Source organism: Sus scrofa, chromosome 6, assembly GCF_000003025.6.
Source record: "Sus scrofa isolate TJ Tabasco breed Duroc chromosome 6, Sscrofa11.1, whole genome shotgun sequence".
NCBI classification, from domain to species: domain Eukaryota; kingdom Metazoa; phylum Chordata; class Mammalia; order Artiodactyla; family Suidae; genus Sus; species Sus scrofa.
The window spans coordinates 9,798,263-9,823,823 of NC_010448.4; the positions used below are offsets into that span (position 1 = coordinate 9,798,263).

The 25,561-nt window shown below is 46.6% G+C and overlaps 1 protein-coding gene across 9 annotated transcripts in view; it reads right to left on the minus strand.

Annotated features, from left to right (window-relative positions):
- WWOX (WW domain containing oxidoreductase) overlaps positions 1-25,561 on the minus strand; it is a 960,840-nt gene that overhangs the window by 888,054 nt on the left and 47,225 nt on the right. For all 9 annotated transcript variants that reach the window (XM_021097054.1, XM_021097057.1, XM_021097055.1 and 6 more), the window contains exon 5: positions 9,988-10,094. In XM_021097054.1, coding sequence (XP_020952713.1) covers positions 9,988-10,094 — 107 coding nt within the window. The remainder of the gene's footprint in view (positions 1-9,987; positions 10,095-25,561) is intronic.

Sequence of the window (25,561 nt, forward strand, 5' to 3'; positions counted from 1 at the left end):
GCTGGGCTTCACATGATTGGGCGTGTCTTGCAGCTCTCCGTCTGCGCCAGACTTTCACTCTTCAAAACTCTGCAGTAAATCACGGCCCTTGTTAGGCAAAGGTTTTAATGGATTTAAAATTTGAAATATTCAAGACTGAGTGAAACACACACACACAAAAGGAAGACATGGAGACGGTGATCCAAGACAACGAGTAACACACAAGACTAAGGCGATGCAAAATTCTCTGAACGAGAAATGAAATGGAAAACTTAGAGGAGCACCCATCACAAGTTTTAGGCATTCTGGAGACAGAGAAAACTCAGAATATTTTAGCAGCCGATGATGTCTAGGAGAAGGATGAATAATTTATTTTCTGATAAAGAATCTTTCCGGAGCCTATGACAAGAAAGGTCAAAGAGGCATCTTCAGTGCAACAGTAAATACACTACATTCCACTTGAAAAGGGACCTGGGAGCAACACCTCTTGGGGCAGTGAGGTTCCTCAGCTCTGTTGGGGTACAACACTGCCCAGGACGCCCCTTCCCAGGGACCCACAGGGCCCCTCACGTCACGGACAGAGAAACACGCCAGCCTCTAGGATGACACGCCTTGGCTTAGTCCTTGAAAAAGACAGGCCAGTCCTCTGAAACAACACGCACCCCTAATTTTGGACCGAGTAACAAGATGGCTTCACGGTCAGGAGCTACGGCCTCAATCTGGGGTCTACCCATAGGTCCCAGCTGCGTGAGGCGAGGCAAAGCCCTTCCCCCTTCCAGCCTCCAATGCCTCAGCTGCAAGATGGGTTTAACACTTAGCATCAGTATTTCACTGCTGGGAGTTCCCATTGTAGCACGGGGGGAAACGCATCCAACTGGTATCCATGAGGAAGCGGGTTCGATCCCTGGCCTTGCTCAGATGTGTTAAGGATCCAGCGTTGCTGTGAGCTGTGGTATAGGTCGCAGATGTGGCTCGGATCCTGCATTGCTGTGTGGCTGTGGTGTAGGCCAGCAAGTACAGCTCCAATTTGAACCGTAGCCTGGGAATTTCCATATGCTGCGGGTGCCCTAGAAAGACCAAAAAAAATATATATATATTTTACTGCTAAACGCTAAGCAGAGTGCCCAGTACAGAGACAGCCATGACTTTCCAACCACACCTGCAGCTGATGGTGATCACAGGCCATCATGTGAATAAAAACCTCCCAAGGGAGAACTCTAGACTTCTTTATGCATGTGTGTGTGGGGCGGGGGGGGAGATGTGCTCGCTTGTTGATTAAAGCAAGTGGTTTATATAGTTCTTGCTGGTTCGCAGACTTGTTTATACACCATGCTTTATTTATTGCAAGTCCAATACTATCCATAAAAACAATTTTTAAAGCAAAGAAATGAGGAACAAATCCAGCAACTGACGTAGGATGAACTTTTCCCAACAATCTATAACTATTAATAATATTAATAGTTTTTATATTTTTGTTTAGCTAAAGATCATTCAAAACAACGGGGATGGGCCTTACACTCTGGGATGTGGTGAATAAATAACAATCGTCTTTTCCAAGTCAAGGCACCAGCTTAGACAGGCGTCAGGCTTGTAAATTACCCAGCCCATGTGCTGCCTGCCTCCCCCCAACACTCACATATCACATAGCAAAAGGCACCGCACCTAAGGACTTCGATCGGTTACGGCAAATTACGGGATTTAAGCTTTTATTATCAAAGGAGAATGGGAGAAATTGCCACAAACACCAAAGCCACTCATGATCATAAAGTCACCGAGTGGACGGAGGGAGCCAAAAAGTAGATGGATTTCTCCAGCGGCTCTTAAAAGTGCAAGCCATTTATTACTCAGCATCCGAGCCCATCACTCCTCAACATCATGTCATGAAAACGGGGTGTCGGTGTCTATTAAAACACAGCCAAGTGCCAAACCCAGGTGCCTAATACAATGGCTGGTACCAAGTAGTCCTTATCTGAAAATAACAGGGAAATCACTATTTCTGATGCTTATCAATGAGGCTGCAAAATGACATCCTACTGTCAGCGTTCCATTCGCCTTCGCTCACACTAGACAGATAGACCTGGTGTCGGCTCTATTGAAAACTGGAATAATTACAACACTTCACTCTCTCCAGCATCAGACTGTGGGGCTACAATCAGCCGAGCATGCGCTCTCTCCCTAACACATGCATATTCCATTAGCTCTGACTAATAAATCTCTTCTCTTACCCCTCATCTCTCTGCTTTCTCAATAACCATTTTGATATAAACCATTGCTTGCTGTTCCTGATGACTGATCCCTTAATCATCTTTCCTAAATATATGCAAAGTGTATTTCTTCGTAAATACAAAAGAAAAAGCAATCACATAAATAATTAAGATGGCTTTTCAAATGACAGTTGAGTGCTAATATGAGCTCCACTGGAAAATACTAATCAAGAAACTAAACACACATCTATTAAAACGTAGGAGTCCAGACATATGAAGACAGAAAAAGAATTCATTGCAACTCCATCTGAATCATGCTGATAAACATCCTCCCCCTACCGCTCCCCTTTCAGCCACTTGGAGAGGTTAAGAAAAGCAAGGATCACTTTGCATTTCCATGTAGAAATAAGAAATTATTATCATCATTAATAGCAGCAGCTAACATTTAATTGAACACAATGCATCCTCAGCAATGTGTTAAATACACGTACAGTCAATGCCTTCATACCCACAGGAACCTCTATCTCCTGGGACAGATGTGAGTATGTGGATTTTACAGGTGGAAAGAATGAAGCTTTAGAGAAGAAATTTGCCCAAGGTCTTAGAGTGTCATCTGCTTCTAATCTTCACCAGTAGAATGTGGCACATACAGGAGCAGCAGTTATCAACTGGAGATGGCCTGTCTTCCCAAAAGACACGGGCCCTGGAAGGATCTTGAAGACCACCCAGCCTGCCCGCTCCAGACCTGGAAACCCTGGACAGAGACACCCAGGAAAAGGCAAGAGCAGATGAGCCAGATCCCTGCTACCTCTCCTACCGTGCCATTTATCCCACCCAGTCTCTAGGCAGACTTCAAGTCTAGGCCAAATAAAAAGACAAGGCAGGAAAGTCTGGGCTCAAAACATTTCTTGGGGACCAAACCTTCTCACCAAACTCAACATGCTCGGGTAACTCCTCCCCTCTGATGGGGGGATGGAACCAAGCTGCACCCTGGGGAGTCAGAAGTCGGGGGAGGCCATCAGCCCCTGTCGCCACACCAGCCCAGCCCGCCCACCTCACGGATTGTCTCAGTCGCCGGTGGATGCTCAAGGCCCAGAAGATTCCCCAGTGGGCAGCCTCCACAGGCGAGCTCCCCGACACCGCCTGTGTCACTCTTGACATGAAAAGCACTACGGGGAAGGGCCTGGCACAAGTGAGACAGGCCGGGCTCTCAGGAGAACCCCTCCCCTCTAACTCCCTTCTGCACCAGCCACGGCCCTGTCCCTTTCCTCCTGCACACGAGTGGCAGGGAGCTGGGTGACTTCGGGCCCAGCTGCTCCAGCTCTCATCAACCCCCTTCCTCCCTACAAGCAGAAGTTCGGGATCTAAAGTTTTAGAAACCTGAGATTTAGAAACTCTAATAAAGTGAGAGTCGGAGGAAGGGGGAGCCCCATGGGCAAGAGCTCTTCATCGGGACGTTTAGTAAATGCATTCCCATAGCTCATCAGTGCCCCTCGGAGGTCCGCACATCGTGGGGTGGAGTGTGGGGCATGCCGCAGCCCCATAAATACAGAGCAACAAAACTCCACTCTGCTAAGTACCTGGTGAGGAAAGGAACAAAAACCCCCAGCACTGCAGGGATCCAGATACACCTGTCAGCATCCCAGAGAACCCACGCGGAGTCTGTATAGACGGTGTGCTGAGTACAAGAGAATCTGCTCCATCCTGAGAACAGGAAGATAAAACTTCCTGCTCAGCCTGATATTTGGGGTCCCTGAAATACCCAGGAGAAAATGAGGTAAGGGACACTGGTCAGTAATCCTCTCCAGGCCATGAAGAGGCAGACCTCACACGGGGCATGCTCAACAACTCGGGCAGGGACCCCGTGTCCAGAGACACGAAGCTTAACTATCACAGGCGGCCCCACGGGCCTCCCCACCCTGCCTCCTTTTTTAATTATGCTAAATGGATCGGCCTTTTAAGAGGGGAGTTCACTTCTGCTCCGTCCATGTTATCCAATTTTAATTGTTTTCAATGCTTCTCTTATTTCTAACTCTGGAGCATCTCAAACTTCTCGGCAGGAGGGCACTTCCCCATGAAGCAATTAGTGGGAGTAGGAATTATACTTAAGGTCCTAACATGACTCCATATGGACTGTGTTTCTATTTAGGTTGTGTTTTGTGAAATAGCTGCATCTCCCCCAGAAGCGGCTTGAGAAGTCTATCAAGGACATCTTGAATGAAAAGGGATTGCTTAGGACCAAAAATAAGGGAAATCAGAGTAGCCTCCTCTGAAATTAATCACTCCAATAGCATCGACCAATTTTTAAAGCAAAGCCTGAAAGGTAACGAACACGCACGAGGGCTGTTGTGGTAGAAAAGCCAGCCCATCAGGTGTAGACAGACTCTGGGGTTGGAGACCAGATGGACACACCAGGAGCCTACCCTTCTGTGCTGGCCAGCCGTGTGGCTCTGGCTGAGACCCTTCACTCTCTGAGCACTCCATGCACACCCCCGTAAAACGGAGAAGACGAGGCGTCTGCATCCTCCGAAGTACGGGATACACAAGGCCCTGCGCAGACACAGAGCATGACAAGGACGCAATAAAGGGTGGCTGTCAGATGCCCGGGAGAGGGTGTGAGTAAGGTCCTGCGGGCGCCGAGGCGGATCTGAGTGTTCCAGGACTCAGCAACTTGGGAATGTGCGGGCAAGGAGGGGAGAGAAGACCTAGCAGAGAAGGGGTGGGAAGGGAGCTGAGGGTCCACTCCCGGGGCCGGAGGGAGGTCGGCCACTGAGCCTTGGCACGTGTGAGCCGACACTGAGCCACACGCCCCAGGACTTCAGAGTGAGCCTGTGCTGCAACAGAGCCTCTGGGTCACTGGGAGAACCCCCGTGTGCTGGTATGTCACGGAACCTTCCAGGCTCTGACAGCGATGTGGTGTACCCTGGTAAAACGGGGGCATACTCGGGCTGGTGGGTATCAAGGAACACGGGCATCGATGGAACTGACCTTGGGCAACACCAGCAGGAGGTGTCAAATCCCTGCACAGACACCCGCTGGGGAAGGGCCTGGAGGACACCAACCAGCACAGACTGAGGGTGGGGACCTGGGCTCCACGCAGCTTCTCACGCACTCTGCGCTCCGGTAACGGCGCATCGGCGAGAAACAGCCATGCCGGCCCCGGCCCGGGCGCTAAGTCAGAGCTGCCACCACCAGGATCGAGGGGAGCGAGGAACGCGGCACAGCCGGGTTGGAAGAGCACGAGCCAACAGACCAGAGACGATGGAAGGGGTGAGCTGACGTAGACGGTTAGGGCTCCACGGGAGCGCTGCTTCGGGCCTCCTTCCCATTTCCTCTGCTCAGGTCCCCGACGCTGAGCGCTCTGGGGCGTTCCTCCTTCGGGAGGCGCTGACGGGTCAGCCTCGAGTTAGGCTACAGGAGAAGGAACTTCACCACGAGATGGTCTGTCTCTGGAAACGGACCTACGGGGACCCGTGATGGCTCAGATGTCAAGAAGGAAAAACTAAATGGTGGGTCTCCGAGATCATCCTTTCCCATCTTTGCCGTTCGAGATGAGGAAACAGAACCACCCAAAGGACTAAGAGACTTTACCAAGTGGCTGAGGGAAGATCCAGGGGTCTCTGCCTCGTACATCAGCAACAGTTAAATGGGATAAATCCAGAGGAATCTGTTCTCAGGAAAAAGCAAGCCAACTTGTAAAATCCATCGGTAACTGGGTTTGTAAGAGAAAATGTCCCAATAAAATGTAGAAAGGAGAGACCCCAGCCATGATGACTAAGCAAAGTCTAGCCAACTGCCCCAACCAGTCCTCCCCCATGCCTCTGCTTCCGCATCTACTACCTTGCCTGACGTCACTCCAGTCCAACTAGCCAAGCTTGGACCTGGAAGACGTAGCCCATAAAAGCCTTGTGAAACCCTTCTTCCAGGCTCAGACTCTGGAGAGCGATCTCCTCTGAGCCCGCCGGCGTAATAAAACTGAGTTCTCCAACTCTCCGAGTGCTCGCTTGGTTTCTCGCCCACTGCAGCCGCAAAGCTGCCGGAGCTGGTAGCTACAGCCATGGGGCTGTCGCCAGAGCTGATACGCTGCAGCGCAGGGCTGCTGGGTATCTGCCGTAACAGATTTCGGCATTATCTTCCAAGACTGGCTTGAACGTTAGTACACACTGTCCAGTATGGCTCTCACGGTGTTAAGGCCACTGGAACTCGGCTTTTCTAGTCTAAAAATTCTAAATGGGCAAAATTTTCTGAGTTTGACACTCTGCTGCTAGACCTCAGATGCTGTTCTACACTCATAGTGGGGAGAGGCTTACGCATAGCTTACGCGCTAACAACTGGAAACTGCTACCCCAACTTTAAATCCACCTGCCCGCAGACTCAGAGTCCCCTGAGGTTCTGCCCTACGGGGTACTCACAAAAGTCGCATCAAGAACAATCACCGCAGCAGAACCTGAAAAGCCAATTTCAGATGAAAACGAGAGAGAGACTGAACTTGAAGAACGCTCCACTTTGAACAGCAGAACAATGACAACCACCTAAGTGTCCATCAACAAGAAAGACGGGTTAAATACATTGTCGCAAGACATGTTTCTTTGAAAACTCCATCTTGTCCTTCTTCACTTTATCCCATCTTCCTGCTTGGAAAAGCAGTCACAGTGCTGGTAAACGACTTAAGCTTAAGAACAAAGACCTAAAGGCCTTCAGTGACTTAAGCTTAAGAACTGTTAGGTGCCTAGAGGTCAGAGTAAGAGCTTAACCTTTTACCACCTAAGCAGCTTTTTAAATAGTAAAAGAACTTACATAATAGTAAACAAACCCTGTATCATCCACCCATAGCCACTCCTCACTTGATCTCATCTAAAGAGCACAATAAAAGCAGTGTGGTTTCTTGAGGCATTAGAGCATAAGCATGTGACAGAGTATCAAACTAGAGCTAAAAGCCATGAGTTGCTAAAAGCAGTCCACATATGCCCTGTTAAGACAAGAGTGCTTGTCATCAAAAACAATGTTAAGTGTCCATCAGGAGATGAATGGATAAAGATCATGGGACACACACACACGCACAGAATACTCCTGGGCCATAAAAAGAATGACCTTTTGCCATGTGCCAGTAACACAGATGGCTTTGGAGGACATTATGCTCAGTGAAATAAGTCAGAGAAAGATAAACACTATATGACACCACTTACGTGGGAATATAAAAACTACAACAAACTAGTGACTAGAACCTAACAGAAGCACTCTCACGGAGAGAACGAGCAGTTACCAGAGGGGAGGGGGAGGCGTGCGGGGGTGGGGCAGCGGGGGGTACAAACTAGCGGGTGTGAGATGGGCTCCAGCATATAGTGTACAACACAGGGAATACGACTACTATTTTGTAATAACTATAAATGGAAAGTAACCTTTAAAAATTGTATAAAAATAAAAAATTAAAAAGAAAAAAGACTACAGTAATAGGTGGAAAAATCAAATTACATAACATTGCGCAGTTGTGTCTGCTAGTATATAATACAACTATTTTCTTGAAGAATACACAAGAAATGGATAAATGATATACATTTTCCAAGAAAAGTATTGGGGGGGCACTTTTCGTTTCATAACTTCCCATTCTGTTTGAACATTCAAATATGCATGTATTATCATTTGTCTTTTTTTTTTTTTTTTTTTGGATTTTAGGGCCACACCTGCAGCATATGGAGACTCCCAGGCTAGCGGTTGAATCCAATCTGTACCCGCCGGCCTACACCACAGCCACACAGGATCCAAGCTGTGTCTCTGACCTACACCACAGCTCACGCCAACACCAGATCCTTAACCCACGGAGCAAGGCCTGGGATCGACCTGTGCCCTCATGGATACTAGTCAGGTTCGGTAACTGCTGAGCCACGACGGGAACTCCAACCGTGTACTTTCTGATACCACTTTCCATTATTTCACACTTACACTGGTGTTTCTTTGGGTCCATCCATCTTCCACCTTCAGCTGAAGCTCCACAAAGACAGTGGCGACAGCTGTTTTTCCTTAACACTAAGAGGCCTGGTACCTTGAAAACGTGGCAACGAATCAACACAGCCCGTGTGTAACACCAAAGCACAGTGATCACGTTTTTTAAAAAAAAATCTTAATGGAGTATTACTTGGCCATAAAAAATGAAATAATGCCATTTGCAGCAATATGGCTGGACCTAGAGATTATCATACTAGGTGAAATACAAGGGAGAAAGACAAATATTATAGGATATCACTTATTTAATAAAAATGATACAAAAGAACTTAGTTATAGAACAGAAGAAAACTCACAGATTTTGAAATCTCAGGGTAACCCAAGTGGAAACTGTGGTGGGAAGGAATAAATTAGGGGTGCAGGGTAAACATATACACACTACTGTAGATAAAATAGATATGTAACAAGGACCTACTGCATAGCACAGGGCATTCTACTCAATATTCTGTAATAACCTGCATGGGGAAAAGAATGGATATATACGTGTGTGTATATATATATATATATAACTGATTCACTCTGCTATACACCTGAAACTAATACAACCCTGTAAGTCAACTATACTCCAATAAAATTTTTTAAAAATAATTTTTCTAATTTGAAAATGTAAAAAAGCCATGACCTTGCATCGCTCTGGCTCAAACCCTCTCATGTCTTCCTCACCAATGACTGCGAGCCCCTCGGCAACACCCCTGCCGTCCGCTGGCTTCCAGCCATGCTCGCATACCCTGCTGCCCCCTGAACCGTCCAGGCACGGTCCTGCCTCCTCTGCACAAGGGCAGAGAGTACTTCCTCAGCTATCTGCACAGTTTACCACTTTACTTCATTCAGGTCTTGGATGAAATGTCGCCACTTTTTGTTTGATTGTTTTGCTTTTTAGGGCCACATCCGTGGCACATGGGGGTTCCCAGGCTCGGGGTCCAATCAGAGCTACAGCTGCTGGCCTCCACCACAGCTACAGCAATGCAGGATCTGAGCCGTGTCTGTGACCCACACCACAGCTCATGGCTGGATCCTTAACGCACTAAGCAAGGCCAGGGATCGAACCCGCAACCTTAGGGTTCCTAGTAAGATTCACGTCCGCTGTGCCACAAAGGGAACTCCTTCAACCTTCTTTTTTTTTTTTTTTTTTTTTAGTCTCACCAATTTAGAGGGGTCTCTGTTGACCACCCCGTCTGAAATAGGCCACATTGTCAACACCTGGTCCCTCAGTCTGCTTTACTGTCCTGCCCTGCATTTCGAACAACTTGACACTACGTTCAATATTGAATGTAATTATCCCTTCATGGTCTGTTTCTCCTACCTAGAAGCCCAGGAGGGCACATACTCTGTGTTACTTGGTGCTGTGCCCTTAAACCCAAGAGCACTGAAGGCCCTCAACAAACGTTTGTGCACAGACTCATCAGCACCAAGCTCTGCTCAGAGAGAGGAAAGCAAAAAGGAAAAACCACAGTCAGGGGTAAAGCCTGCTCTTTTGTCATCTTAAAAACCATGAGCATAACAACCTCTCAGTTGCACTCATGGGCGTTAACCACATTTTATTTTTCTTAATAAATGAGCTAAGTGAGTAAACGGTTTCAAACCTCTGACTAATGAAGCAGAGGACACTGACAACGAACTATAAACGGGCTTGCTTGTCCTTTCATTCATAAAATAAACAAAGTGAATATGACCTTAAAAACAAAGAAAACATTATTCCGAGAGCAATAAACTTTACGCACTCTAGAAACCTCCATGTGTTGATCCCAGTATGTGCATTTGAAAATTAAAAACAAAAACAAAAACTAGTCAAGTGCTCACTTACCCATTCTCCTAAAATGCGCGACACAGCTTCGTTGGCTCTCGTCATATTCCTACAGGCCAGGATCACGTGTGCTCCATGGAGGGCAAAAGATTTGGCGGTCTCAAACCCTACAGTGACAAGGAAAGTCGACATCAGAAACACAACTGCAAAGCCGGCCTTTATCAAGCACCATACACATTACCCCAGTGGTTCTCAACCAGACACAGTTACCCCCAGCAGATATTTGCAAACAGCTAGAGAGAGTGTCAGTGGCTGCAGCTGCGGTTAGCCTGCTACTGATACCTAGAGGGTCAAGGCCAGGAGTGCTGCAAAATATCCTACAATGCTGAGGACAGACCCCACAGCAAAGAATCATTGCACTCAAGTGTCAACAGGAGAAATTAACACAACATTGCAAATCAACTATACTTGAGTATAATTAAAAAAAAAAAAATGTCAACAGTGTTGAGGTTGAGAAAACCTGCCCCAGGAACACACACAGGTCAGAGGTGAAGGCCAAGCCACAGAAGGAAGAGCTCACTGCACAGCCAGCCGTTTAACCATTGCTTAATAACAACCAGATCCTGTGCTAAATATAAAGAATAAGAATAGATAAAGACAAAGACTTGGCCCTCAAAGCATTTACAGTCTAATAAAAGAAAACAAATCTGGAAACTAAAACTAACAAACAACATCTGTTAAGGTCCAGACAATGTGCCCTGTGCTGTTTTAAATGTTTCCAGAACTTCTGCTCCCAGCAACACAATGGCAACTAGGTTGTCTGGACAAACCCTCCCACTGGAACAATTTGAAAAGGTGCACGACGACGACAGCAACACACACACACACACACACACACACACCGCTTTGAAGGAATCAAAGGGACACCACAATCGAGAATTCTGGGGGCCAACATCTGGAAAAGTTAAAAGGCCAAAAGGTAGGGGCTCGTATCTGGTGCTACCATACCCAATAAAAATATCCTTCAAAAATAAAAGTGAACCCAATTTTTAAATAAACAAAAGCTGAGGAAATATATCAGAAGCAGATCTACACTAAAAGAAATACTGAAGGATGTTCTCTGGAAAGGAGGAAAATGGCCCTAGACAGAAATCTGGAGATGCAGGAAGTAATGGATCAACATAAAGGCTAAATATATGGGAAAAGAATCTAAATAATAATACAAATATTTTAAGAATTTGAGAATACCCAGTGAGAATTACTATATTGATAATAATGACACATAACCTAGGGATTAAAGTAGTCTAAGACCCGAACTGTCCAGTTAATAATCAAGTACAAATTTACCTAAGACGTTAATAAGACAAATACATAGGCTGCAATCTCAATTACTGCTAAGAGAATACAAATTTAACATGTAAATAGAAAAGGGAAGTAGAATAAAAAGTAAACAAAAAAGGAGAGAAAAAGGAATGTAAAATAAATTAGATACAAAGTCCATAATAAAGTAGTACATTTAACCCCAACTATACCTGTGATTACATTAAAGATAAATGGACTAAAAACTATAATCAAAAAACGAAGACTATAAGACTGGATACAACATATAACATGCTCCTTGCAAAAGTGTGTTTGCGGGAGTTCCCGATGTGGAGCAGCAGAAAAGAATCTGAGTAGGAACCATGAGGTTGCAGGTTCAATCCCTGGCCCCACTCAGTGGGTTAAGGATCCAGCATTGCCCTGAGCTATGGTGTAGGTCGCTGAAGCAGCTCCGATCTGGCATTACTGTGAGCTGTGGTGTAAGCCAGTGGCTACAGCTCCAATTAGACCCCTAACCTGGGGACCTCCATGTGCCACAGAAGTAACTCTGAAAATACAAAAAAAAAAAAAAAGTGTTTCTTATGTTTTATATCCTTAAACACAAAGATAAAAATTTTTTAAATGAGAAAACATATACCATATAAAGATGAACCAAAAGAAGTATTAATAAGAGAAAAAAACGGAATATTTTGTAATGCTATATTCGAATCCACCAAGACGAAATAACTGTACACACACACACCAAAAGTTGGCAGAATTAAGAGGAGAGATAGGCAAATTCATAAACAGAATGGAAGATTTTAACAAATCAGTAACATAAAATAAGTTGATAAGCAGGAAGTAACAGAAGATCTGAACTGGAAATAATTCAATATGCTAAACACTAAACACAATAGCAGAATGTACATTCAAATACTTACAGGATATTTACCAAAAATGAACATGCACTGGGCCAAAAATCTCAACAAGTTTCAAAAGATTACAATTGTAAAGCCTGCTCTTTCATTACAACAGAATAAAATAAGAAATCAATTCAAAATTCTGGCTAATTCCCACATCTGCAAACAAAGCAACATGTTTTTAAATAAGAAATAGTGACTCAAAAAATTACAATCAAAATTAGAAAATATTTTAAACTGAATGACAACAAAAATTCTATCTATCAAAACTTAGGGAACATAGCTAAAGTCGTGGGTAAAGGACAACCTATAGCCCTAAGTACACATATTAGAACAGAAAATGAGATCAGCATTAAGGTAGAAATTTTTTTTCTTTTTTTTTTTTTTGTCTTTTTGTCTTTTCTTGGGCCGCTCCTGCAGCATATGGAGATTCCCAGGCTAGGGGTTGAATCAGAGCTGAAGCCACCAGCCTACACCAGAGCCACAGCAACGAGGGATCCGAGCCACATCTGCGACTTACACCACAGCTCACAGCAATGCCGGATCCTTAACCCACTGAGCAAGGCCAGGGATCAAACCTGCAACCTCATGAGTAGCAGGACATCAATACATATCCTACAAACCCTAAAAAGATCTTAAAAGGATAAGGGCAAAAAAAGACAAATTCCCAGGAAGACATTACTTAAAAACTGTTGCAAGGAGAGAGAAAAAACCTGAACAATTCTCCGTGTTTAAAGAAAATTCTCAAAATTCTGTGTCTATTTTGTCTATTTCGGTCAGTAAACTCTACCGAACATTTAAGAAACTAAAAACACCATCTTCCATGAACTCTTCCACATATTAGAAAAAGAAAAACTCAACCACTGGATAAGGCCTGAACTCCTTAGTCATCAGGGAAATGCAAGTTAAAGATACAATGAGATAATACGACACCGCTACTACTTCCATGACTAAAATATTTTAGAAATTAAATAAATAAATAAATAAAGACCACACAAAATGCTGGCAAGGAAGCAGAGCAACTAGAGCTCTTACACACTCCAGGTTTCAAAGAGAGAGGAGGAGGGAAAGGAAGGAGAGGGGAGGAGTTGAACTCCAGAGCCTGAACACCCCACCACTGCTCTCAAGTGTGAAATATGGTATCTCGCGAGCTGTGTGGACGATCACACAGAGTCCACTGCCACACCAACGTAACCAGGTCTGCCAGAGGAGGCAGCAATGCAATTCAGCGCAAGCTCCGTCAAATGACCGCAGATGGGTTCCAAGATAACGTGAGCACGTATGAAGAACGGGAGCGCCACTGTCTGACTGAGATTGCCATGGGAAAGGGTCAAGCCAAGGTCATTCATCATATCTCTTCCACATATTCTAACCTTCTTGGAGGCCAGTCTACACACAGAAACGAGTTCTCAAGGAAAACCAGCACGGCAGAACAAACAACTCAGACTCAGGAGCTTGACACATTTGCGTTGACCTGCGGATCCTAGCTCTAGGTAATTTATCAGCCATCAGACCCAAGTCTGTGCCTTTCATCAGAAGCTCGGTTCCCTTTTCATCAAACGGGGCGTAAACAGTCAACATACCCCACGACCTACTACAACCATAGAAGGTGGGCAACAAATGCTACTTCCCAATTCCTTCCAAAACCCACTTTGGTGCCAAGTCCTTTGCCTTCTCTCTGATTTGTATGAACTAGCAAATATAGTACAGCCATTATGACTGAAAAATTACCACTCTCTCCTCAACCTGCTTCTAACAGCAACCCACAAGCTAACCGGCTTTAACACCAACCAGAATTTAAAGGAATTAGCTACAAGAGCTACCATTCCATTTGTCTGAGTACTGGCTCTAGAACACACTTCAACTCTATTGTTTATGCCAAGTTCTATACCCCACGATACTCACCGTTATCTAATAATAACCTCCTGCAGTTGAATCTGAGGTTAAAATAACACACACACACACACACAAAGTTGCAAATCTGAGATACTGCCCATCTAAATCTGTTTGTCTCCTCTTTGGTGTATGGCGCTAAAAGATGCTTAAAGCCCCATCTATGAGACCAAAAACAACCAATAATTTGAAATTGACTCATTTTGATCCACGATGCCAATTTCATCCCTTATTACCAACGAGCAAAAAGTACCCACATCAGGGAGTTCCCTGGCGGCCTAGTAGTTAAATATTTGGTCTTGTCACTGCGTGGCTCGGGTTCCATCCCTGGCCAGGGAACTTCCTCGTGCTTCAGGAGCAGTGCAAAAAAACCCCAAAACAAAATGGAACAAAAAGGTACCCTGATCATTTCAGGGAAGAGAGACAAGGAAAACACCAGCTTTTGTAGCCCAGCTGTTTCAAAACTGGATGGGAGCAGGCATGGGACAAAATCTTGCTGACTGACGTGCTACATCAATCAGACTAATGAAATGCTGACAGCCATATGGAAGCAGCATGAAGTGGCCAAAAACGACTTCACTTGCAATCTCAGAGCTTTTCACACCCAGATCTTGTTGCAAATGATGGACTCTGGGCCCCTGTGAAGTTTCCAGGTCAGAGCCATCATCAGAAATATTTTTCATCACATTTTCATCCAAGAGTATAAAAAAATTACATGGGGAGGGTGGAGAGATGGTGTTTGCCAGGCCTCATCATTCATTAGCAACTGCATTTTTAATGGGTTGAGGAAGCAACAATCTAACACAGGTCCAGGCAGGGCCCGGGGCTTTATTTATTTGATTTACCAGGATCACCGTCTACGCCTTAGAACCTGCGCCTTTGTTCATCTCTGTCTCCCACGGGACTAATCCCCAGTAGGATGCACTAACTACCTGCCAAAGGAATGAACGCTTCCTTAAAGGTGGCTAAGGGCTACAATTCTGGATCATTTTAAAACAATCCCAGTTGTTTCCAACATACCAATGGCCCTTTAACTTCCTTGTAAACAATGAGTGAATGTTAAAACCGCACAAAGAAACCACCTGCTGCAGTTCTGAATGTCACTGCCTAGAAATCTGAGCGGGGAAGCATGCCCTTGTTCTACCAACATTTCTTTTTCCAAACCAACCTGTTAAGTCGTGCTATCTCACCTGACCAAACAACCTACGGCAAAGAACTTTGTATTCCCCCAAAGAGCACAGCTGCAGGCGCACCACTGAAGCCTTCTCTCTCCGTTAGCTAATTCCTGACCACAGTCTGTCCCAGTGTCATGGAAAATTACTGTCCGAGTCTTACACCTCTCTTCCTCTATCCAGGCCGTGTGTTTCGCATTGCTCGTCTACTTTTAAAAAAGCTGCAGGAGACAACTCCATCTTCTCATCCTGCACAACTGCCTTTGCAGCAAAAACCAAGCACAGATATTTCACAAGACAATGGTTTAACAGGAAGGACAATAACGCTTTTATAGTAAACTGTCTCTCTAGAGTGTAGAGTTTTATAAAATTAAAAAAAAAAAGTTTAATAATGCTACCTACTGCTCAAGTCCAGGAAAAGCCCATGAGGACAGCATCCCTCACTCCCGCGGTACCTCGGCTGATGACCACTTTAATTAGCTAAATGTAGTAGTGCTAAGCCAATTCTGCACAGCGCCAAAGTTTGCGCAAAATAATGAAGGCAATGGTTTACTAGATTTAATAACCTGATTCATCTTATAAAAAATTAACTTTATGACAACGTTGAAATTGAACCAGCTTAACTGCATGGAGGTGGCAAGAGTGCGTCCAGAGGAATATTTAAAGCTAATAATATAAAGAAAATAAAGGAAGACATTTTAAAAACAATGGGCAGCATCAGTTTTCCAGCACTTGTTGGGTCTGATCCAACCGGGGCAATTAAGTGACCACAGAAGTTGACTAGTTCCCTGGCTTGGGTTTCAAGCTTTGCACACAAACATGAGAATAACAGAAAAGGGAAAACATACCAAAAAAAAAAAAATCAAAAGCCTACTTATCTTACACCAGCTTTCACTGTGACTACAACTGAGGTTACAAACTGGTGATCATAGGGTAAAGCAAACCCATAGATTTGGGTCCTCTGGTTCACGTTTGGCCTTCCTTCCTCCCTTTTTCTCTGTCCATTGTGCCCTCTGCTCAATCCTGCTCACTCTTCCTTCCTAATACAAATTACTCACCAGTGCTTTAAAAATCAGGGAGTTTTTTTTCTTCCTCTTTAGGGCCACACTTGCGCCACATGGACGTTCCCAGGCTGGAGGGGTGAGCTGGAGCTACAGCTGCCAGCCTACACCACAGCCACAGCAACACTGGATCCAAGCCACATCTGTGACCTATGCTGCAGCCTGCGGTACCACAGGATCCTTAACCCACTAGTGAGGACAGGGATCAAACCCAGATCCTCCTGGAGACTATGTAGGATTCTTAACCCGTTGAGCCACAACAGCAACTCCAAAACTGGGGCAATTACATCCTAAGGTAGGTGTCCAACTTCTCTAGAAAAGCTTACGATCAGACCATACCAGGCCCCAATTTCACTTGGTGACAAGCAGGCAGGCCAAGAGGCCAATGAAGGCTGGACACAGGGTTTAGGCTCCCTGGTGCCCACAGTCAGCACCTGCGATGCTGACATCACCTGCCAGGCCACTGTAGGCACTGGAAGCTCAGATGCACATCTTCTGGGGAAGACCCTGCCAGAAACAAGGGCCCAAGCCTGACCACCGAAATGCTCCCATTCAGAATCCTCAGGTCGGAGTTCCCATCGTGGTGCAGTGGTTAACGAATCCGACTAGGAACCATGAGGTTGCGGGTTCGATCCCTGGCCTTGCTCAGTGGGTTAACGATCTGGCGTTTCTGTGAGCTGTGGTGTAGGTCGCAGATGCGGCTCAGATCCTGCGTTGCTGTGGCTCTGGCGTAGGCTGGCGGCTGCAGCTCCAATTTGACCCCTAGCCTGGGAACCTCTATATGCCGCGGGAGCGGCACAAGAAATGACAAAAAGACAAAAAAAAAAGAATCCTCAGGTCAGAGCTCCTGGATCTCAAAGAATGCTTCACAATGACCTGCTTGACCGTTTCTTTAAGGCTTGCAAATCCCACCCTGTCAAGCATGAGAAGGTGGGGATGCTGGCTACACCTAGAAGGCCTGGCAATAGCACTCAGCTTTGCAAAGGGAAATGCAATGGTAATGAGGCAGGGATTTGCAGGAATTTGGATATATGGGGTACCAGTCCCTTTTCCCTTCCTGCTCTGCATCTCTCAATTGTTACTGAGTGAGTGGTCACAGGAATTCTGGACTGAAAATCGCATTGGGACCAAAGGACATAAAAATGAGCCAGTCAGGAGTTCCCGTCGTGGCGCAGTGGTTAACGAATCCGACTAGGAACCATGAGGTTGCGGGTTCGGTCCCTGCCCTTGCTCAGTGGGTTAACGGTCCGGCGTTGCCGTGAGCTGTGGTGTAGGTTGCAGACGCGGCTCGGATCCTGCGTTGCTGTGGCTCTGGTGTAGGCCGGTGGCTGCAGCTCCGATTCAGCCCCTAGCCTGGGAACCTCCATATGCCGCGGGAGCAGCCCAAGAAATAGCAAAAAAAGACCAAAAAAAAAAAAAAAAGAATGAGCCAGTCAAGCAAAAAAGAGAATGGGTGTGTGGCCAAACAAGATCAAAGACTGGCAAGAATTTAGGCAACAGTAACACGGTGAATTCTGATTACTGTTGCTGTTATTGCTGTAACGACGACATGGAACTTGTTTAAGATCCCTCGAGCCATCATGCAGAGGATGGACCAGCCGAAGATACTGAAGCCCTGTAACCAGCCAGGAGGGAGGACATCCTTCTTACGCCACATAACTAAGGGGAAAACCAGAAAACCACTGGGAAGCAAAAAATCTACGGAGCCAGAATGTAAGTTTGAGGCAATATCCAAGGTCTCCGAAAACGTCTCCAGGCATGGGTGAGGTCCAAGACTGGTTTACCCAGTCAGGGAATAAAGGGAGGAGGGAGTCTGGACCAGGCGGTGGAGGGAGTGGAGCAGCAGTCACACCCAGTGAGGCTCACAGGTAGGCTGGATGGATAGGGATGGCGTCACAGACTCCCAGACACAGAAAAGAGTAGGGTGGAGACCCAGGCCCCATAGACAGTGACGGAGCTCCTGCAGAAGGTGGTGCTGAGAACAAGGCCACTTCTTTCTCCACCGCCTAGCAACGTTCCTTCTGGTCTGAGTTTTTTAATTTTCTCCATATTGGGGATTTAACTTGGGCAGTGTCCCCATTTACTGTAAATTATGGTTTTAATTATCATTTTTATTAAGATGCCCAAAGGAGCTGGGGCTTACAACACCAGTAATTTCTAATGGGTTGTTATTATTAATGTATAATTGTGAAGCACAGGAGACAAATGTTACTTGTAACTGTGCACAGTTAAAAGGCCACAGAGACGGTGATTCGTCCCCTCTGTAACCCCCACCCCCGCCCCCGCCGCCCCCAGTCCACAGCACTAAAGCGATCTGCAGGAACCAGTCAACAAGTTGCAGAAGCTTCCAGCACAAGGCAGCTCCCTCCCTGGAGATCTACCACCACGTACAGAGCAAGAAGATGAGCCGCACGTCTTTCATCCTGAAGGTTTGGGGACAATGTTTGTGTTAATAAATCACTAGCTTGAAGGAAGCAAGCAAGTTTCTCCTACATCCTCCTCTAAGTACAAGGACCATACTTTCCAAATGGATCTGCTTGACATAAACGAAGTTTATGATGCGACACTGACAAGATCCTAAAATCTAACTCTCCCAGGGCACTTCATAGGCTCTTCGAGGACATGGAGTTCCTACAACTCTAAGGTCAATACCACAAATGCAGTGAACAGAGAAGCGCGAGTTAGAAATTATGCTTGCTCAACACTAACCGCAGCTTCCAACTCTTAAGAAATAACAAAACTGGAGTTCCTGTCGTGGCGCAGTGGTTAACGAATCCCACTAGGAACCATGAGGTTGCGGGTTCGGTCCCTGCCCTTGCTCAGTGGGTTGAAGACCCGGCGTTGCCGTGAACTGTAGTGTAGGTTGCAGATGCGGCTCGGATCTCGCGTTGCTGTGGCTCTGGCGTAGGCCGGGCTACAGCTCTGATTAGACCCCTAGCCTGGGAACCTCCATAGGCCTCAGGAGCAGTCCAAGAAACGGCAAAAAAAAAAAAAAAAAAAAAAAAAAAGACAAAAAAAAAATGACAAAACTACACAGATCTCTCTGGAAGAAGACACAGCCAGCCCTGCCTTTCAACAGATGCATTGGACACAGCTCCATGCACGTTTCACATAGAGGCTCCTCTGTGCACCTTGTAGCAGGGCCGAGATAGAAGCATTCACCAAAGAACAAGGCCAGTGCAAGAGATGAGAACAGAGAAGCGAGAAAGGGCTGGCTCACTTGGAAAACTTTTTGAAACACGGGCAGGCTGCGTGTGCGTGTGCCTTGGGCAGTATGACGCAGACGACATCCTGTTTTGTGAAACTGGATTATAAATTCCAAGCCACTGCCCGGGATCTCAAGAAGCCAGACTGACTGACCCCAGGCTGCCCCTGAGCGGGCTAAGTACGTTCTCGCCTGACCTGCCACTAACAGTCCAGATTCCAGTGTGTTAGGAAGGGCCCCAAAACGAGAGTGAACATCTAAGGCGGCCCAACGAAGGGCGTTCTAAAAGGGCAACTAAACCGAGCAGCACCCGTGCTGCTGAGGGTGTGGGGGAAACTGGCAACCTCACAGCTTAACAGGGCGGGTGAACCGGGGAATGGAATATGAAATGGCTCAACTTCTTTGCATCTGTGGGGGGCAAGTGGACCGTATCTGGCTGTTCATGGACATGCCCTTTCACCCAGTTATTCCATTTCTGGAAATGCATCCATTTGCTTGCCACATGAGCCAAACTGTGAGAGGAACACTCAATCGGCACAGCCACAAACCTGAAATCCACCTCGATGTCCATCTATTGGGTTAAAAAAGTATGTGTCACACACAAAAAAGAATGAGCTGAAATGAGCAGGAGATACGGAAACAAGTCCATGTTTTGTTATTAAGAAAAAGAGAAGTCAAAGTCAGAGGAGCATGCATGTCTGACCCACGGGTGAAACAACAAAGGGGGATGTGTGTGCTTAAACACGCACTAACACTAATTATTTCACCCAAAAAAGCTATTACTGGTCAGGGGCAGCAAAGACTTCTTTCGCATTTCCTAACATCTGTGCTTTTTCCATGTTGAACACATTTGTGTGTATGCCCATTAGGGCAAGAAATGAAAAATAAAAAAACGGAATGGCGCCTAGTTGATGATGAATCAGTTTCCATTATAAATGGAAAAAGTTCCTTCCTTCCCAAGCCTTTGTAAGATTTAATACAGAGAAATCAAGGCAAGTGAGGAAGGAAAAAGGAAAACCTTTTCCAATTCCAAAGGCTACCTTTTTCAGAGCATCCTCATTTTTCAGAGAAGAATGAAGACAGAAGGTCAAGAGGAAGCCCTGGAGGGCACCATGCCAGGGGCTGTATCATCTAATCAGAGGGCACAAGTCTCAAAAACCCTATGAAGGATCACTGTCATCACCTCATAAGAGAAAACCCGCAGTCCCACAGTTAAGGGACTCCTAAGATCAGAGGCAAAAGCAGAGAGGGACCCTCCAGTGGCACGGCCTGAGCTCAACGAGCGGACCGCCCAACACCCACACTGGCCATGTGAGATAAAGGCACAAACTAGGAGCTCCCTGGAGGCAGGAAGACCCGACTTGGAACACTGCTCACCAACGCAGCTGTCTGCTAACTACGTCTATTAAAAATATTCTCTGCGGCTGTAGTGGCTGGAGTTGCTGTCGGGGCTCAGCGGAAGTGAATCTGACTAGCATCCATGAGGACGCAGGTTCGATCCCTGGCCTCGCTGAGTGGATTAAGGATCCAGTGTTGCTGTGAGCTATGGTGCAGGTCACAGATGCAGCTGGGATCTGACGTGGCTGTGTGGCTGTGATGTAGGCCAGTGGCTACAGCTCCGATTCAACCCCTAGCCTGGGAACCTCCATATCCACGGGTGTGACCCTAAAATAGCAAAAAAAAAAAAAAAAAAAAAAAAGCCTCTCTTTGGCTATCTTGAGGTATGTTTACAGTTGTAGCATTTGCACAAGGTGAGCTGACTTAAGCCACTGTCCTTCTGAAAGAGACAGAAACGGTCCACACGTCCCAGGCCTCAGTGTCAACAGCTACCAATGCTTATTTCTTTCCTGTGTCGTCATGTCGAGGCAGGGACTTGAGGCCTCGTCAGCTACTTTATTCCAGAAACGCACTTACTTTACGGAATCTGTCCCCAACTGTGAGGCCTTCTCAAACTATCTTCTCTCTTATTTAATATTTCATCACGCGGCTCAGAATTAACACCGTCCTTTGCCTTCACAAACATCTCTCTGGGTAAAAGGCCTAAGAGAAAAACCAAGCCGCGGAAGTACAGCTTCTCTCCACGTTGTCCAAGGCCAGCGACTTGAAAGCATGGACTTAACGGAACCCTGTCTCCGTTCTTTCCACCAGGGGGTCCTCTGACGGGGGCGGCGTAGCACCCCAGCCGCTCCCATCGGGTACGCTCAAATTTGTTCTGTAATTTCTGAACGGCTTCAGTGCCAAACTTGAGAGGACTCTCCTTACTAAAATCAGAGATAAGACACCGTATAAAGGAAGTAATGCCACGCTCGACGTTTCCCCAACGTCCATGGCACTCGTACAAACTTGGCCCAGATCCTCAGGAAGAAAAAGAAAAACAGGATGAAAGAGAAGAGGCTGAAACAAAGGCTTCCTCGGAAAAAATTGTTTCTACCTCTAGCTTATTGGGCATAGAGACCACTCTGTATTTTAGCGCCTCTCAACAAGACAAAGCTGCTTTCCTCTGCTGCTATTACCACGGGAGACAACAGCCCAGCTCCGGAATTCCCAGCCCAGCAGATGCCGCTCGGCCCCTGCTTATGGTTTTCGGAAGGATAGCCTTTTTCTGCAACTAACAAGTCTCCCTCTCTCCCCCACACCACACACACACACACACACACACACACGCACACGCACACGCACGCACTTGTGGTATCACCTTTTACCATTGCGCATTCACAGCGCTGTCTACTAAGAAAACCAAGTGTTTCTCCGTGGTCAGGAGTGCAAAGAGTCCCGCTCAAGTTTGGCCGTCTTCACGTTGATGGATGCACTGACAGCCACTTCAGGCGGGGACGAGACGCCAGCTCTGCCTTGGCGAGCTCGCGGTGTGCTGTGTTAGGTTACCCCGCGGTTCGTTGTTTGCACAGCTGGGCTGGGATTTCCTTTCGCGAGGCGGCCGCCGCGACCCCGCCTCTGCTCCAGACGAGGTTCTTGATGATTTGGGGCCAACAGGGCGGCCACAGAGGTTCTGCACCCACACTTGTCCGAAGAGAGCCCCCTTTCTCTGACTTTCTTCACGACCAAAGCGGCCACGATCGGCCCCTCCGCCAACATATTTTCCACTCCTGTCAATTAAGAAGCGGTCAGGATAGAACTGATCAAGAGGGGGAAAAAAAAGAAACAAAAAAGCCTCTATTCCACTGAGCGCTTCCAGAAATGAAAAGCCTGTTCCATCCTACACCTTCAATGGGGCAATGTAACGACTTTTCTAATTCAAGCCCTTTAAAAAAAAAAAAAAAAAAAAACAAAAACTTATCGACCTTGACTCTCACCTTTAAAAAAAAAACAAAAAACAAAACAGTGGTATATGACTTCACTTCTTTTTTTTTTTTTTTAAACTTCTTTATTTATTCGTTTACTTATTTTGACCAAGTCCACAGCACGTGGAAGTGCTCGGGCCAGGGATCAAACCCGCACTGCAACAGCAACCCAGGCCACAGCAGTGACAATGCCAGATCTTTAACCCAATGAGCCATCAGGGAACAAACATGACTTCACTTCTTGAAAAGAGTAAATTCTTTATGTTCCCAAAGTCATCAGGAGGTGCTCAAAACACCATGCTGGGAAAATTCAGCACGTCGCTGAGAATCACTTTTAAAGGGTCCAGACTGACTGTTCATTTTGCATCACTCTTACATTTTAAAGACGCAACTGCTCAAAGCCAGATGCACAGGGAGAAAGTTCGACCAAGTGCGCTCCCTGGGTCCCCCCTCACCTGTCCTAAAATCAGGGATTCCTATGGAAACAAAATCGATCATCAGACGTTGACAGAGGCTGGCAAAGAAGTAGTAACTACTGGAGTTCCCGCTGTGGCGCCGTGGGTTAAGAGGCCAGCATTGCAGCAGCTGTGACACAGGTTGGATCCCATCCTTGGGCTGGGAACTTCTACGTGCCCCAAGTGTGGCCGGAAAGAAAAAAAGCGGTAACTACTAAGATGAAAGACACAATGAGGAGACAAAATGTGCAGCACTTTAATGCAAGATGAGTTCAATGCAAAAACATCAAACTGATGGGCAGCCCTAACCTTGCAGTCATTTAAGTACATAATCTCTATAACCAGACCCTCTCCCATGACCTCTTTAATACAATCACTTTTAAGTTTTATAAACTGTAACAGTGCCTTGCTTAGCTGTGTTTCTGTTTTGTTTTTTTTTTATTTTTTTTTTTTTTAGGGCCTCACCCACGGCATATGGAAGTTCCTAGGCTAGGAGTCAAATCAGAGCGGCAGCTACCAGCCTACGCCACAGTAACACTGAATCCAAGAAGCATCTGTAACCCATGCGGCAGCTTGCAGCAATGCCAGATCCTCAACCCACTGAGCGAGGCCAGGGATCAAGCCCGCATCCTCACAGAGACAACGTCAGGTGCTTAACCTGCTGAGCTACGATGGAAACTCCCTTGCTTTGTTTTGTTTTGAAACACAAATGCTGATATCATGTCACCTTGAATAGTCAGATGGTCCACAACTGTCCTGAGTGGAAGGTACAGCAACCCTCAGAAGAGGAAATCAATCTCATTTCATTCACAAGCCGAGATGCCCAGAACAATACACCAAGAACCATTACGGTGCGAGGCTCACCTTGCTGATACAACACACTCAGGGATCTCGGTGCCTGGGTCCCCAGGGACATAAAAGTTGTAAAACAAACTCCCCATCACCTTTCGAGCTGTCTAAGAGGATCTGCCTCAACAGAACCAGACTTGTTGGAAGGGAAGAGGGGAAGGAGTCTTTCACGCTCAGGTTGGTAACCTTTTCTTCCAGTCACCATGACAACGGACCGTTAAACACACCAGCTCTGAAACCTGTACCTCTCAGGAAACGTGCAGCCTACCCATCAGCCGTCATCAGGCACCTGCTTGGCATGAACGGCTGAGCTGTCCAGGGTGCCCTCCAGCGCAGGCTGGCTCTGCCCAGCTCCCAGGGACTCTGCCAGCTAGAGATGCATGTTTGGCACCCCTCAAGCCTTTGGGCCAAGAGGGTCATGGCTGGAGTCCCCACACAGCAAATACTATGATGAGGAATCAGGCTGCACTTCAATTCTGGGAGGAGGGGCGCTCTCAGAGCTGGTGAAGGCATCAGGCCCTAAATAAGATCCGAGCTTGCACAGAGCTTCCATTCAAACTGCACGCCTGGAGTGCTCCCAGCTCCCAGCAGCGGGAGCCCAAGCAGTTGGGGAGAAGCCACAGAAGATTCCAATGGGGATTTTCCTCCCATATCAGAGAGCTTGACAAAGCATGCTCAGCTCCATTTTTATTTGGCTCAAATGCGCAGCCTGACCCTCAAGTATATAACATTTTAGAGGCTCTAGAAGTCAAAGTGGACGAGCTTTTCTTCAGTGCTTTGACACAGATATAGAACAGGAAATAAACTTGCAATCAAAGAATTTCTTAGAGGGAAAACAGCAGGAGCTGTACTGGTGGTTTTAGACTGAAGTATATACCTTTAAAATTCCGGTGTGGAGCCCTGACCCCTGATGTGACTGTGTTAGGAGAGAGAGCCTTTAAGGAGGTGCTCAAGGTGACACAAGGTCACAAGGGTGGGGCCCTAATCTAACAGGACTTATGTCCTTAAGAAGATGAGAGACACCAGGGGAGTTCCCAATGTGGCTCAGTGGTAACAAAACCAACTAGTATCCGTGAGGACACAGCTTCAATCCCTGGTCTCGCTCAGTGGGTTAAGGATCCGGTGTTGCTGTGAGCTGAGGTATAGGTCACAGAGACGGCTTGGATCTAGCGTGGCTGTAGCGTAGGTCGGCAACTATAGCTCTGATTTGACCCCTAGCCTGGGAATATCCATATACCGCGGGTGTGGCCCTCAAAAGACAGAGAGAGAGAGACAGAGACGGCAGGGCTGTGAGCACACGGAGAAAGGACCACGTGAGGACACAGCATCGCAAGGCAAAGAGGGGCCTCAGGAGAAACCAGCGCTGCCCACCCCTTGATCTTAGACTCCCAGGCTCCACCACCGTGAAAACTAAGTTTCTGTTTGAGCTGCCCAGCCCGTGGTAGTTCACTATAGCAACTGAGCAGAATAATATACTGGTG